This window comes from Orcinus orca, chromosome 13 (assembly GCF_937001465.1).
Source record: "Orcinus orca chromosome 13, mOrcOrc1.1, whole genome shotgun sequence".
Lineage (NCBI taxonomy): Eukaryota > Metazoa > Chordata > Mammalia > Artiodactyla > Delphinidae > Orcinus > Orcinus orca.
Window position 1 is genome coordinate 80,449,941 of NC_064571.1, and position 13,187 is coordinate 80,463,127.

General features: G+C 38.1%; 1 protein-coding gene across 4 annotated transcripts in view; it reads left to right on the plus strand.

Moving 5' to 3' along the window:
* Positions 1–13,187, plus strand: part of NBAS (NBAS subunit of NRZ tethering complex) — a 341,400-nt gene that overhangs the window by 65,563 nt on the left and 262,650 nt on the right. For all 4 annotated transcript variants that reach the window (XR_004485944.2, XM_004274869.2, XM_033437419.2 and 1 more), the window contains 3 exons: positions 59–187; positions 9,294–9,357; positions 12,169–12,362. Coding sequence is in view for 3 of the 4 variants with exons in the window: in XM_004274869.2 (XP_004274917.1) it covers positions 59–187; positions 9,294–9,357; positions 12,169–12,362 (387 nt within the window). In the remaining variant the exon portion in view is untranslated. The remainder of the gene's footprint in view (positions 1–58; positions 188–9,293; positions 9,358–12,168; positions 12,363–13,187) is intronic.

The following is a 13,187-nucleotide window of genomic DNA, read 5'->3' on the forward strand; positions in this document are numbered from 1 at the left end:
TTTCTATTTGGCTACAAGTCTCTTGCTCTGACATTAATGTAATATAATTATTGTCTAGGATGGGATCTTTAAGATGAGACTTTCTCCAGACGGGACCCTCCTTGCAGCCATTCACTTCTCAGGAAAACTAAGCATCTGGGCCATTCCATCTCTGAAGCAGCAAGGGGAGTGGAATCAAAATGAGCAGGTGTGTCTCTTGATTATGATTCTTCCTAGAATGATTCTCGCTTAAGGGTGAGTACTGACAATACTAATTTCATTTTGATGATATTTTATGTTTTAAAGTGTAGCTCACAGCTATTACTTATTCTCATCATTCCAAAGCTGTCCTATTCTTTACTTAAACTATACTATTATCAGTGTAGTAGGACAAGTGAAGAACAGAGTAGCACTCTGTGCTGATACTAATTTGTAGAGCAGGACACTCTGTATCCTGAGTGTCCTCTGTCCTTTGATCTCTGCATTTCCCCCTTTCTCATTGCAAAAATACAGAATGGAGATGTTAAGTTTTCAGCAAAAGTTGACTAATATCAAAGATTTGAAGGGTCAATATCGTAAAAAGATTAGACTTCTTTCCAAATCTTGCAGTGCTAGTAATCCTGGGCTTCCGTAAGGTTGAAGGGAGTTATCGTCTCTTTACTCAAAAGGTAGATAGAGAAGATACAGAGAAAGATAGAACTGTTCATTTTTTTAGTGTCTGGAAATAACAGTGTTTGAGAATTAAACAATTGAGTTGTTTAGTGACGGATAGTATCAATGTCTATTGTAATCTAAAATCAGGATGGGCAGGTAAGGTATAATGCTCGTTTAATGCCACACGTTGTGATAGAGTGAAGATTTAAGAAAAATCTTCTCAGTTAGATACAGCTTATGTTATAAATCTTTCACTGCTCTGAAGATAATTTTGCCTGCCAGCACTTTGAGTGTTAGTTCTTCTTCCCTCACATCCCCGTTCCCCTTCCCTGTAGAGTATCCTGTCACCAGCTCTGGTGGGTACTTCTGTGATTCTAAGAAAGGAGCATATTCCCTGCAAGGTCTGAGTGGATCAGGGTCTTTTGATTAGCATCGTTTTGAATTTCATTTCATCAAACTGCACTATAAAAGAATTCTTCGTAAGCAAACAGTATTTTGTATTTCTCAGAATAGAGGAAAAGAGAAAGGGGCTCTACATTTTCATACTCTTTTCACAGACTTAAATTTATTTGTTTTTGCTGTTCTTCAATTTTTTCTCTTAGACACAATTGTAGGAAGATTCCCTCCCCCCGCCTTCCCCCCGCCCAGTTCCTCACCGTGTTGAATTTAATTTGGTCTCCACATCTCTGCTACTCTGTCTTACTTACTGGATCTAGATTTGTTCTAAATAGAAGAAAGAGATCCTCCTCAGTTATCAACCTCAGTAGCCAAGTAGAGGGACATTCTTTCTGTCTCCTCTGAAATGAGAGCTAAGTTGACTTATATCTTCACTCTAGAAGTGGAGTGGACCAGCTCTCAAAACTGTTTTTTTAATGTATTCAGCTAGGGTCATCAGATCATTGATCCAGAAGGTACCGTGCATTTTTCATGGTTATCAATGTATAGTGTGAAGATACTTAACTTTTGTTATTTGGGAAGACCCTGATGTTCTATTATATATGGGAAATTTTACATTTGAGCAAGTTTTTTCTTAAAAGGTGAACACTTTGAATATTAGTCATTTGGAATAGAAATATTGATCAAGTTCTGAAGCACACTTAATATTTCATCTTGTGAGTGTCCTAGAATGTCATACATATAGCACAAGGACTATTAAAAAAAATTCATTAGTATGCTGTTTCGTTTTCTGAAATTATGGGTACCTTTTTTTTTTTTTTTTACATGCAAAGATAACCTGCATCTCTTGTAGTCCTTATTGGCATATACTTGAATTTTTAACTGGTTAGACATTTTTATCGTTAGTTGCCAATCAGTTTCATTATAATTCATTACTCTTTAGCCCATGAATGTTATTCATTGGGTTTTTATAATGATTCTATTAAAAACACAAAAATTGTTAAAAAATCTTGAAACTCAGGAATGAGTAAATGTAAATATCTCAGTCGTTTGGAATAGGCCATGAGAAAGGTAATGTGACAAGAAAGGAAGGGAATTTGGAAATGGCAACAGAGATGCACGGTGGGAGGACATGAGTTCAGGCCAGAAATTTGTCTCTAGTGTTGTCTTAGGGAGAGTCTTTTGAACAGAAATATGCTGCGAGTTTAGAAGGCAGTTCATCAGGAATTGCTGAAGCCTGATTTTTCGGTTGTACCTCAAAGAGTTTCCACCTTACGTCTGTGGCTCTGATTCAGCGCTCCCCCCTACCCTACAGTCTGCAGACAGACTGTATGATGATACAACTCCTCAAGCTAGTTGTATCTTTTATTATAATTTACACCTTTTTGGGCTTACCTATCAGTTTCTTCTGATTTGGTTGGTATAAATTATCTCCCTTGAATGCTTGAGTAAACTGGAAAAAAACGGGATTTGGGGCTCACAGAGCTGAAAACCATGGACCTGGTTGCCATCACCAAGGCTGCTCGGCACATCCTCATTCCAGAGCACATCCCATCACAGGCCGGTGGCTGCCAACCCCTCCCTTTCCTGCTGCTGCTCAGCACCTGGAAAAACTAGCTGGATAGGACAGACTTGGCCCTCTGAGACCCCTGCCAGTGCTAGCCTCAAAATAAATTTTTGTCCAAAGTTGAGAACAGGGAGGGCATTTAATTTTATCTGTTCAAAGGTTGTGATCACAATGCAAAAGCTCCTTCACTTAACCTGCCATCTTTTCTAGTCTGCTCGTTCCGCTGCTTTGTACCTGCGCCCTGAGCCCTCCTCTCCTGCTCGCTACTTTGGTCCAACCCTCTCTGTTTTACTTTGTGAACTTCATTGCATCATAAACAAACTCCTGTGAGCCTTCATCGTTTTCACAGAATGCTCTGCTTTCTTTTGATACACTTAATCTAGGCGTATAAAGCTCAGTAGGGTTGAGGTGCATGTACACATAGTCTTGCAGCTTTTATAAAATTTACTCTAATAATAACCTCTATTATTATTTACTGAGCACTAATTTTGTCTTAGGGTTTTTCAGCAAGTCATCAGGAGAACTGAGATTTGATTTCATAGCTCTCTGGCTCTGATGTCCACGCTCTTTCCATGACCATGTAAGAAAATAAATACACTTTAAAAAAGGTGGGAAAAACCCTGTTTGTTAGGTTTTTTATTAGGCTTTATTTGATGTGACCTTCAAAAGAACAGAGACAAATTCTTTTTCTCTGCGAATGTAACACGGATTTCTTCAGCCCTCTCAGAGGTGTTGAACTCTTGAGCTAATTAGTGTGTACCAGATACTAGAATAAGTAATTGAGAAAGTCTGTCATTGGTGAACCCTTAACTTTATGATAGATATCATATCACAGTACTTATGATGTGGTGACATGAGGTGAGGGTGGTAACTCCTTGTCCAGCAAAAGAAGTTTGAACAACCATACTTTGCTTGAGCCTTTCACCTATATTCCGGGGATGAATCACATTGGATATTTGGACATTTTAGATTTGACTTTAATGTATGAAGAGAGTAATTAAAATCTAGTGTACTAGTCAGCTATAGAGCACAAACTAGTGGTTACCAGTAGTGAAAAGGAAGAGGGGAGGGGCAAGATATGTGTAGGGGATTAAGAGGTACAAGCTATTATGTATGAAATAAGCTACAAGGATATATTGTCCAACGCAGGGAATATAGCCAGTATTTTATAATAACTGTAAGTGGAGTATAACCTTTAAAAATTGTGAACCACTATGTTGTACACCCGTAACATATAATATTGTACATAAACTATACTTAAATAAAAGTAATAGTGCATTAGAGTAAATGTTATAAAGCTTGCATGTAACAGTGCTATCAAGGGTAGGTTGTTACTTTATTCAGAATAATTATCGTAAAATAATAAAGTTCAAGTATTTGAATCTCTACCAAGTACTACGGTAGAAAATGCAATAAGTCACAATCCTTGCCCTTAGGACATTCATAGTCTTGCAAGGGAAATTATAAACACATTAGTAAAATAACATGTTAATATTATGAGAAGATAAACTCAGAGGAATGGTGCCTCCTTCAGTTGGTGGTTTTGGGGAGGGGGATTGTTGGGAATAAGTAGTGTTTGTATAGTAAGGCTTGGCTATCAACAGCAATTTTCATCTCTCTCATTTACTTCACAAAAAACCCTGTTAAGTAAAAAATGTTTTTATACTCGTTTTAAGAGATGGGAGTAGTGCTAAAAGAAATTAACTTAGATCACTAAATGTTAGAATCAGTGTTCCATTTTGACTCAGGTCCTCTGACTTCGTAGGTCAAGACTTTTTTCCAGAGAATCTTCTTGCAGTGCTTATATTTAGAAATACTGACTTCAAGTGGGCAGATTGGGTACTAGTTAAGATGTTAATGGAAAACAGGGAGAGATCGCCCGTGTGGTTTATACGAATGACACCTGGAGTTGTGCAGTTCATTATGTAGAGACACTGGGAATGTGAAAATATTAATAAGCGAGAGGTATAATATTGTCACTTACCAAATGTATGGTGTCACTTTGCGTATTCATCACTGGCTGAAAATCACTGAAGAACTCTTAAACAGCTGAAAAACACGTAAAACAGCTGCTCTTTTCTCAAATGTCCGGTTTAATCAAGTGACCTTGGGTCAGCCAGGTAGGACAGGCTTTGGATTTCTTTGTGGCTACTCTGGGGAATGAACGGAAAGCCAATTAGTTTAAAATAGAGTATATAATATATAGTGTATAGTTAGCTTATAACTTTACCTTAAACATTGCCTGAGAAAAAAACTAATGTTTCTGTTGCACTATACAGACTTAGAGTCTTTTACCAAATTGTGAATTCAGCTCATCTGGGCCTTTCTTCAAGCAATACGCTACTTTATTAGTTTTCATAATATGCTTTGCTTGAATGAGTATTTTCTCTGTAGAATCTAATGATTAAAGATAGTTTGGAAGTGCCCATTCTGATTTACTTCGATCCAGTTTTTAGTTGATTAGATACTTTGGCTTTCATTATCAATATGAAAATCCATCTGGCTAGAAATCTGTATTAAGTTTTGTTCATGTTTGGAATATATAGTAAAATTGCCAAACTGATTTTCATTTCAAACATTTCCCGTATGTTATGTTTATATATTTACATCTCATTTTTGGCCTTAATTGTTCTCTGAAGAAGCTTTATTGCTTATCTGTACTTACTTGGATGTAGTAGACACAAAACTAACCTTTTCCATTTGATTGTATTTTCTCTTTGACACATAGTAGGTACTGGCCTAATTTTGTTAAGTGGATGAATCAGTGAAGGATAAATGGGAAGATAACAGTTCACGTCATTAATAGTGATCTAAACCACAGCTGTTTTCACAACTTCACTAGACTGTCAGCTCTTTGAGAGGAGGCACTGAATTGAATATACGTTTCTTCCCTGAGAGCTAACAAAGGACTTGGTGTATTAAATACTAATAATAAATGTTTGTGGAATGAATAAACATTTAAAGGTTTCTTTTATGCTGTTGGCAACAAGGTCTTTGTTATATTTAGCTTCCAGCTGTAAAAAAAGAAAAAGAAAAGTCAGCAAATAAAATCCTTAAATCTGAAGAAAACAGATGTAAGCTGTGTGCTTTAGCCATAATAGCCTCTCTGAACAAAATCTATAACTGTATCCTTAGGACATCCTCCTCTAGGCTACTGCTGCCCTGTAAAGTGAGGGCACCTGAGGCTGTTTTCAGACATACGGTAGCACGTCATGCAGAGAGGAGTGGCATGGAGGCTGCTGCTCAGGTTATATCAACATAGTACTGGGACTGAGTACCCCCCACCCCCCGCTTTCGTGGGGGTCTTGGGAGCTTGGTGATCCTGTCTTCAAAGTAGCAGCCTGCAGCGTTTGAATCAGATGTCATAAAGCACAGCCAGATCATGGTTCTCCTCACAGAGTCCTTGGCTCTGAAGGGTGGTAAGTTGGGGCCAGTTTGAATAGTATAAGGGGAGCAGTGGGAATGTCAGTATAGAAAGCAGCAAGGGACAAGCTGTCAGGTTGCTGGTCTGGCAGGCCACCTCTGCCTGAGGCAGAGGTAAGTTTGGGATTTTGTTTGGGCTTCTGTCTTAAATATACTGTACAGATAATTTCATCAAACTCCCACATATTGTGAAGTTGAACGCTTAGTTCAGATATATAGACTGAATTGCTGTGTACTTCTAAGGCAAAAGTACAGACAGGTATATACCCCAAAGAATTTAAAACAGGTAGTCAAACAAGTACATTCACATACATGTTCACAGCAGCCATAAGCTGGAAACAACCCAAATGTCTGCTAACAGAAGGATGGACAAATTGTGGTATATACTTGCGATAGAATATTATGCAGCCATAAAAAAGGAATGAACTACCAATCCATGCCACAACTTGGATGGCCCTTGAGAACATTATGATAAATGAAAGAAGCCAGACACAAAAGGTTGTTTGAATTCATTTGTACAAAATACCCAGAATAGGTAAATCCACAGAGATCGAGGGCACATTGGTGGTGGCTGTGGCTGGGGAAAGGGGAAAGGGGGTAACTGCTTAATGCCTAAGCTTTATTTTGAAGGGATAAAAATGTTTCGGAACTAGATGGAGGTGGCAGACATTGTGAACGTACTCAATACCACTGAATTATTCATTTAAAAATGGTTAATTTTATGTTAATTTCACCACAATGAAAAAAAAAGATTTCATTAATCCTCTCCTCCCTCCCAAACCCTAAAACAAACAAAAATGCATATAATTAGAATATGATGCGTTGTAGTCCCGTACTTTGGCCTACTTTTTTTTTTTTTTTTTTTTTTCCCCCCCCGGTACGCGGGCCTCTCACTGTTGTGGCCTCTCCCGTTGCGGAGCACAGGCTCCAGACGTGCAGGCTCAGTGGCCATGGCTCACGGGCCCAGCCGCTCCGCGTCATGTGGGATCTTCCCAGACCGGAGCACGAACCCGCGTCCTCTGCATCTGCAGGCAGACTCTCAATCACTGTGCCATCAGGGAAGCCCCTGGCCTACTTTTTTTTCCTGAATAAGCTTAGTCTTTCCCTACCTGTGTCCTTCTGTGCACACTGTGGTCTCCCACTGGAATGTTGTCCTCCACCCATTTTCCACATCCAGGTCTTATCCAGCCATAAACATATATATCACCATCAGGCTTTCTTTGATCCTCTTGAACTCCCTTCATCTTTCTCAAGCCCATATCCAAAATGATCTCTTGATCCTTTGAAGACCCTTAGCACTTTTCTCTATACCTCATTTTTGGGCAGTTATCAAATTTGACCTTTGGTTACAGTTAGTTATACCCACTTCTTAGCCATCTGTGTGCTTGAGTAGAGGGTGTATAATGTCTGATTTTTTTTTCTTTTTTCTTTCATAGTGTAAGTGCACAGTATTCATTGACCAAATAGAAGAAACCACACTTTTGAGAAGGTGTAGGAATATTTGTACTATGTCAACTAATTTTTCTATAGCTTAGACATTCTACTTAGAGCTCAGTGATTCAAAGGATTAATTAGTTCATTCCCTCATTCAGCATTTTACTACTGTGACAGGGGTGGGCACTGATAGATGTGGGAGTACAAGGATGACTAACAGTCCTGAATACAGAGGAACAAATCTTCACCTTGGGTTTAAAATTGGTTTCACAAGAGATACCCATTATTTAAGCAATCTACATGGAACAGTCTAGTCCCAGAGTGTGGAGATTGGCTCTACTAGACTAGTACCGCTTGTTCATGGTCCTCTTGCTCATCGTTGACTTGGATGAAGACAAGCACACTTTGAATTCTCAAAGTGCTTATGCCAATGAGAGGACTTCTTTTTACATTTTTTTCTCGAGTTCTTGTTAAATTTCTTTGTAATCTAGACGTCCTTAAATTTACCCAAGGCTGAATCATAATTGTTGTTTGTGGGGCTTAAAGTTTTAAAGTGTTATCCCGTACTTTCCTTGTGTACTCCAGAGTGTACGTGGGGGGGCACACATGGCATCACGTAAACAAATGCTGGCACGCCTCTGGTGCTGTTGGTGGAGGTGCAGCTGGTGGTTCGGAGCTACTGAAACTTCTAAGGTGCCTTGTAATGGTCAAATAAGATTTTAATTTAGTTGATTATTTTCAGTAATACGTACCTTATTCTAATTTTTTGAAACTTAATTTTTTTTTTTATACTTAAGGACAATCCATTTCTTCGCCTAGTATATAAATAGCCTTTTATGGCAACTTTTTTCTGACAGAGTTAACGAATTATATCTTCTGTTCTCAGGGTCTGCTCTGGGCGACTTATAGTAGTGGAGAGCAGAAAGTTCTCTCAGGGTATGGAAAGAAATATCAGTTTTAATACCGTAATGTATAAGCCACTGATAACTTGTTAATAAAACATATATGCATATTCTGTTGCATAAGATGAAAAAGCACATTTTGACATAAGTACAGCATCACTTTTTTTAGGCTTAAGATTTCAGATAACCCCCAACTGATATTTTGTTGTTTTTTCCCCCCATACTATTGTGATTCTGGAGGTTATGGAGTTAACGTGGGCCTGGGAAATGTCTGGCAGTGGCTTAATCTCTGTTGTTTTGTGATGCTTGAGAGATCGTGGTGTGTCCTGACGTTCACAAAGGTGGGCAGGGCATTGTGTTGCCGTGAGATTAGACTGTGAATGTATTGAATTTGAGGATTGCATGGTTATATTTTTTGACTTAGTACAATAGGTTTTCAGTCATAGAAAGTTAGAACTGGGGATGACACGGAAGTTGTGGAGTCCAACCTCAGAGCTGTGGGAACTGAGACCTGGAGGGTTGCTTGCCTTACGAGTGGCAGGGTAGCTCTTACATCCAAGCTGGTGTTTCATTCACAACAGCATGGCTGTTCTCCCAGTGTGCAGTTGTGTGTGTGTGTGTGTGTGTGCGCGTGCAGAATTGTTAGTGTGTCCTGCTTTCATTTGTATGAATCGTATGCTTGCCATCACGGTTCTTATTCATGCTACTTTCTTCATTAAATTGAGTCACAGTATTTGCATGTGCACATCTTAGGTATAAGAACAATTGCTTTTCAAGATCTTGGAGAGGAATAGATTTCAACTAGGTGTAACTAAGAGATGAAAGGAAAGCAACATTTCTGTATTTTGTTAAAAAAAAAATCCAAAGTTCTTGGTGATGTTCTCATAATTTTCTTACCTTGTTGATCCAAGAATTTATGTCCTGTTTTTCAAATTCAGCCAGGCTATGATGACCTTAATCCTGATTGGAGACTCTCTACTGAGAAGAGAAAAAAAATCAAAGGTGAGTTTCATGATGTATGATGATTAAAACCTTAAGAGACTCGTGTTGTTTAATAAAGGTGCTTTTTAGATGGTATGATATATATAGGGGAGGGAAAACTCCTTTTCTTTCTACTATCCTAGGTTCTCTGGCTGGGGATCTGTAAAATTAGATTGACAAAAGACAGATTAATAAGAGAAAAGCAAGCAGAAGTTTATTAGCATGTACACTGAGTTTATACACGGGGGTACCCAGGGATAAGTAACTCCGAGGGATGGTTGGAAATTGTGCTTATACAGCATCTAAACAAAGAAACAGTCAATTTTTAGGGAAGTGACAAGACAAAGGAAAAGCAGTTGGAGTTTCTAGGAGTGGCAAATTGTGGGAAGGCAAGTATGTGGGGAAAGTAATGGAAGATAAGCAGTAGTTAGTTATGTAGATTCCTTCGGTGCTATCTCTGGGCTCATAAGGGTCTAAATTTGTCTCCAGTGATGAACTCTTGTCCTTCGTGGTAGAGAGCAGAGAGGGGAACAACTTTGTAAATTTATGTCCTACTTTTACGCAAATAGGTAGAGGGCAGGGAGCTTTTCTTGTGTCTGCTTCTTCTCAGTGGCCTCTAGCCCAAAATAATCATTACGCCACAGTGGCACATTTTGGGGTGGCATATTCGGCTACCCTACATATAAAAAAGTCTCTAGATACTTCTGCTTCACTTTGGAAGGAACACCAAGATTTCATAGGACGGGGACAAGGCAACAGATCCAGCTTGCTGACCGTCAGGTGTTAATATTTTGAGTTTTCCCAAGGCTGAGGCAGAGCCTGTGGCATGCAGCATGGCTCTCCCTCCACAGGCCAGCGTGGAGTTGGCACACTGAGTTCAAAGCTCGTAAGTGTGCTCCTTTGTCAATGAGCATGGAGGGGATAGCAGAAAGGGACTCCTCAAAGGGTAGACTCTGAGTAGTTATCTTTGGGGCTGGGGCGCCGGTGTGGTAGATGGTAGGTAATGAGAGGTTGGAGGGACCTTCTCTTTCTTTTCATACATCTCCATATATAAGCATTTTTTTTTTTATTTTTTAGCAGTGAGCATGTATTACTTTTATAAATAGAAAAGAAACCCAGTATTTACATTTAATTAAAAGCAATAGTGATTATTTAATTGGTAGATTAAAATTAAAAACAAAAATTAAAATATTAAGAGTTACTTTGAGTAATTGGTTCCTTTTTCTTCAGGTGAAACTCCCCAAGTTAAACACTGCTGAATTTTTAAGTGTCTCCTATGAAATTAGTGATAGTTACAAGGTTCAAAATCTTTATTAAATTATGCTTCTAATTCACATTTAAAGACCCTGAAAGTATTGATTTGTTAATATCACGTGTCATGTTCACGTATTCGCTTTTGTTAAATAATCATCCGAAATACTCATTCAGAAAAACATTTCTGAGAAAAAATATAATTTGTCAGATTAGAAGGTTGGCTGCATATTTAAATGATTTGCTCCTTTCCATCCCGCATTACATTAAGCTGTAAGCCTAGGAACGCTGCTTTTCATGTTTTCTTGGAATTCCTTATTTATATAGATTGCTTTAGGCTTAAATCGGAAGAAAATGTTGAGTTTTCATGGTTTTTGTTTTTTAATTAAAATAATGATTTATTCTCATGGAGTTAACCTCCTATTTTATTTTATTTTTAATTTGGCCGTGCTGCGCGGCTTCTGGGATCTTCGTTCCTCAACCAGGGATCGAACTTGTGCCCACGGCAGTGAAAGTGTCCAGTCCTAACTGCTGGACTGCCAGGGAATTCCATTGGCCTCCTATTTTAAAATCTCTATCTCCTTAGTCAAATGTTTACATATATTTTAAAATTTATGGTGTACTTTGTATGTATTACCTTTAAACCTCGTCAGATCCTTAGTGGAACAAGTGGTATAAAAGGGCAATAAAATTATAGTAAATATCATGCCATTTCCTTTTGAATGCCTCAATTTGGTGAACCACAGTTCAGTTCTATCCACCCTCCCCCAACCCCTGCAATTCCTTCTTGAATATGTTTTCCTCTTTCTGATTAGTTGCAAGTATAGAGGAGGAAAAAGTTCTTTTTCCTACTACCCTACTAGATTCTCCAGCTGAGACCCAGTAAATTGGACTAACAAAAAGAAAAAAGCATACACATTTACTTAATATGTTTTAGGGACATGGGAGCCTTCATAAGGAAATGAAGACCTGAGGAACAGTTACACCTGATCAGTTTTATACTAGGTTGGGTGAAGAGTGGAAAGTTGTAGAACGACATGAGAGACAAAAGGGTCTGAGCTAAGGGTAATAAACTGGGAGGAACTTAGCAAGGCCTGTTTGTTTCCATTTTTCTTGGCTTCCCTCCGTCTTTGGAGATAAGGATGCTCCTTTCCTCCAGATATAAAAAAGGTACCTCTCACATGAGGATCTTAGGACCTGCTCCAGAGGAAGGTCAGAGTTCTTCCTGAGTCTGCCATTTCTCAGTACACACCTACCTTTTTTTTATATGTTGAAAATGGTGACATATCTCTGAATATTTTTCATTTTTTGAGCAGAAAGACCTTAATATATTTTCCTCTGCATCCCTAGAACTTTGGACTTTGGCAAATTGTTGGCATTCAGATGTTCATTAAATAAATTACCATTTTGTATCTTCTACTTGAGTAAAAATCTGAGTGGTGACTTACATTTTAATTTTTCTTATTATTTGTCGTACCTTTAGGACTCACATGGTTTTAAAATTGATTATTGGACTAAGTGTGTTGTATTTAAACCACATTGATGGATGGATTTGTATTGATTTACTTTTCCCCCCATTAGATAAAGAGTCCTTTTACCCACTGATAGATGTGAATTGGTGGGTGAACAGTGCAGTGATTTTGGCTCGCTGCTCTGGTGCTTTGACTGTTTCGTCGGTGAAAACTTTGAAGAATTTACTGGGAAAATCCTGTGAATGGTTTGAACCATCCCCTCAAGTCACTGCTACCCATGATGGGGGATTTTTGATTTTGGAGGTAATGCTTTCCCTTTTAAAGCAATCAGTGTGTTTGAGAGTAAACATTTATTACCCCCAAAATCTAAATATCTGATTTTAATTTTGGTTATCCCATTATTTAATCTTGTCTTTAAAAAGAAAAATTTGTTATTGGAATCAGAACTTGAGTGCAGTATAAAAAAGATCTATTGTTTAGACAATTTAAAAAAGTGCATTTGTATAAGAATGAAGAACATTTAGAGTCATTTTGCTCTCTGTAAAGCCTTTCTTCCTCATTGACATGATAGCTTTTTTCTTTTTCCTGGATTAGTTATCTTAAAAATGTAAATACTACCTAAGAAATGCACTACCTAAGAACACTACCTAAGAACACTACCTAAGAAATGCAGTCTTTAACCTATTCCTATGAAATATGACAGCTTAAAACTTTTGGTTCTTTTATTAAGAAAAACTTGTTTATCATGACAAAAATTTTGAAAAGAGGCTAATATTTTAAAGTTATGTTTTGGTCATTTAAAATTATTTTAAGTCTTTCAAGGTAATGGCCTTCAATAGCCTTCACTTCAGTGCAGACTGACAAATGTCTTCTCCCCTTAAGTTTGGTACCGAGTCTAAAGATGTGCTTTAAAGAGAACCAGGGCTTAAAATCGAAGGCAACTGTGTTAGGTCTGGAATGAAAGTTATCGTTAACAGGCAGCCTTCAGACTCAGAACTTTGTGAAGACATTGTTTAAAAGCTGGGGAGCTATGCTTGATGAAGCAAATAAATACCTTCAGGTTCATGTTGCTAAATAGATGGAAAAAATTGTCTTTTCACAGCAGGTACAAAAATATCAAAAAGAAAG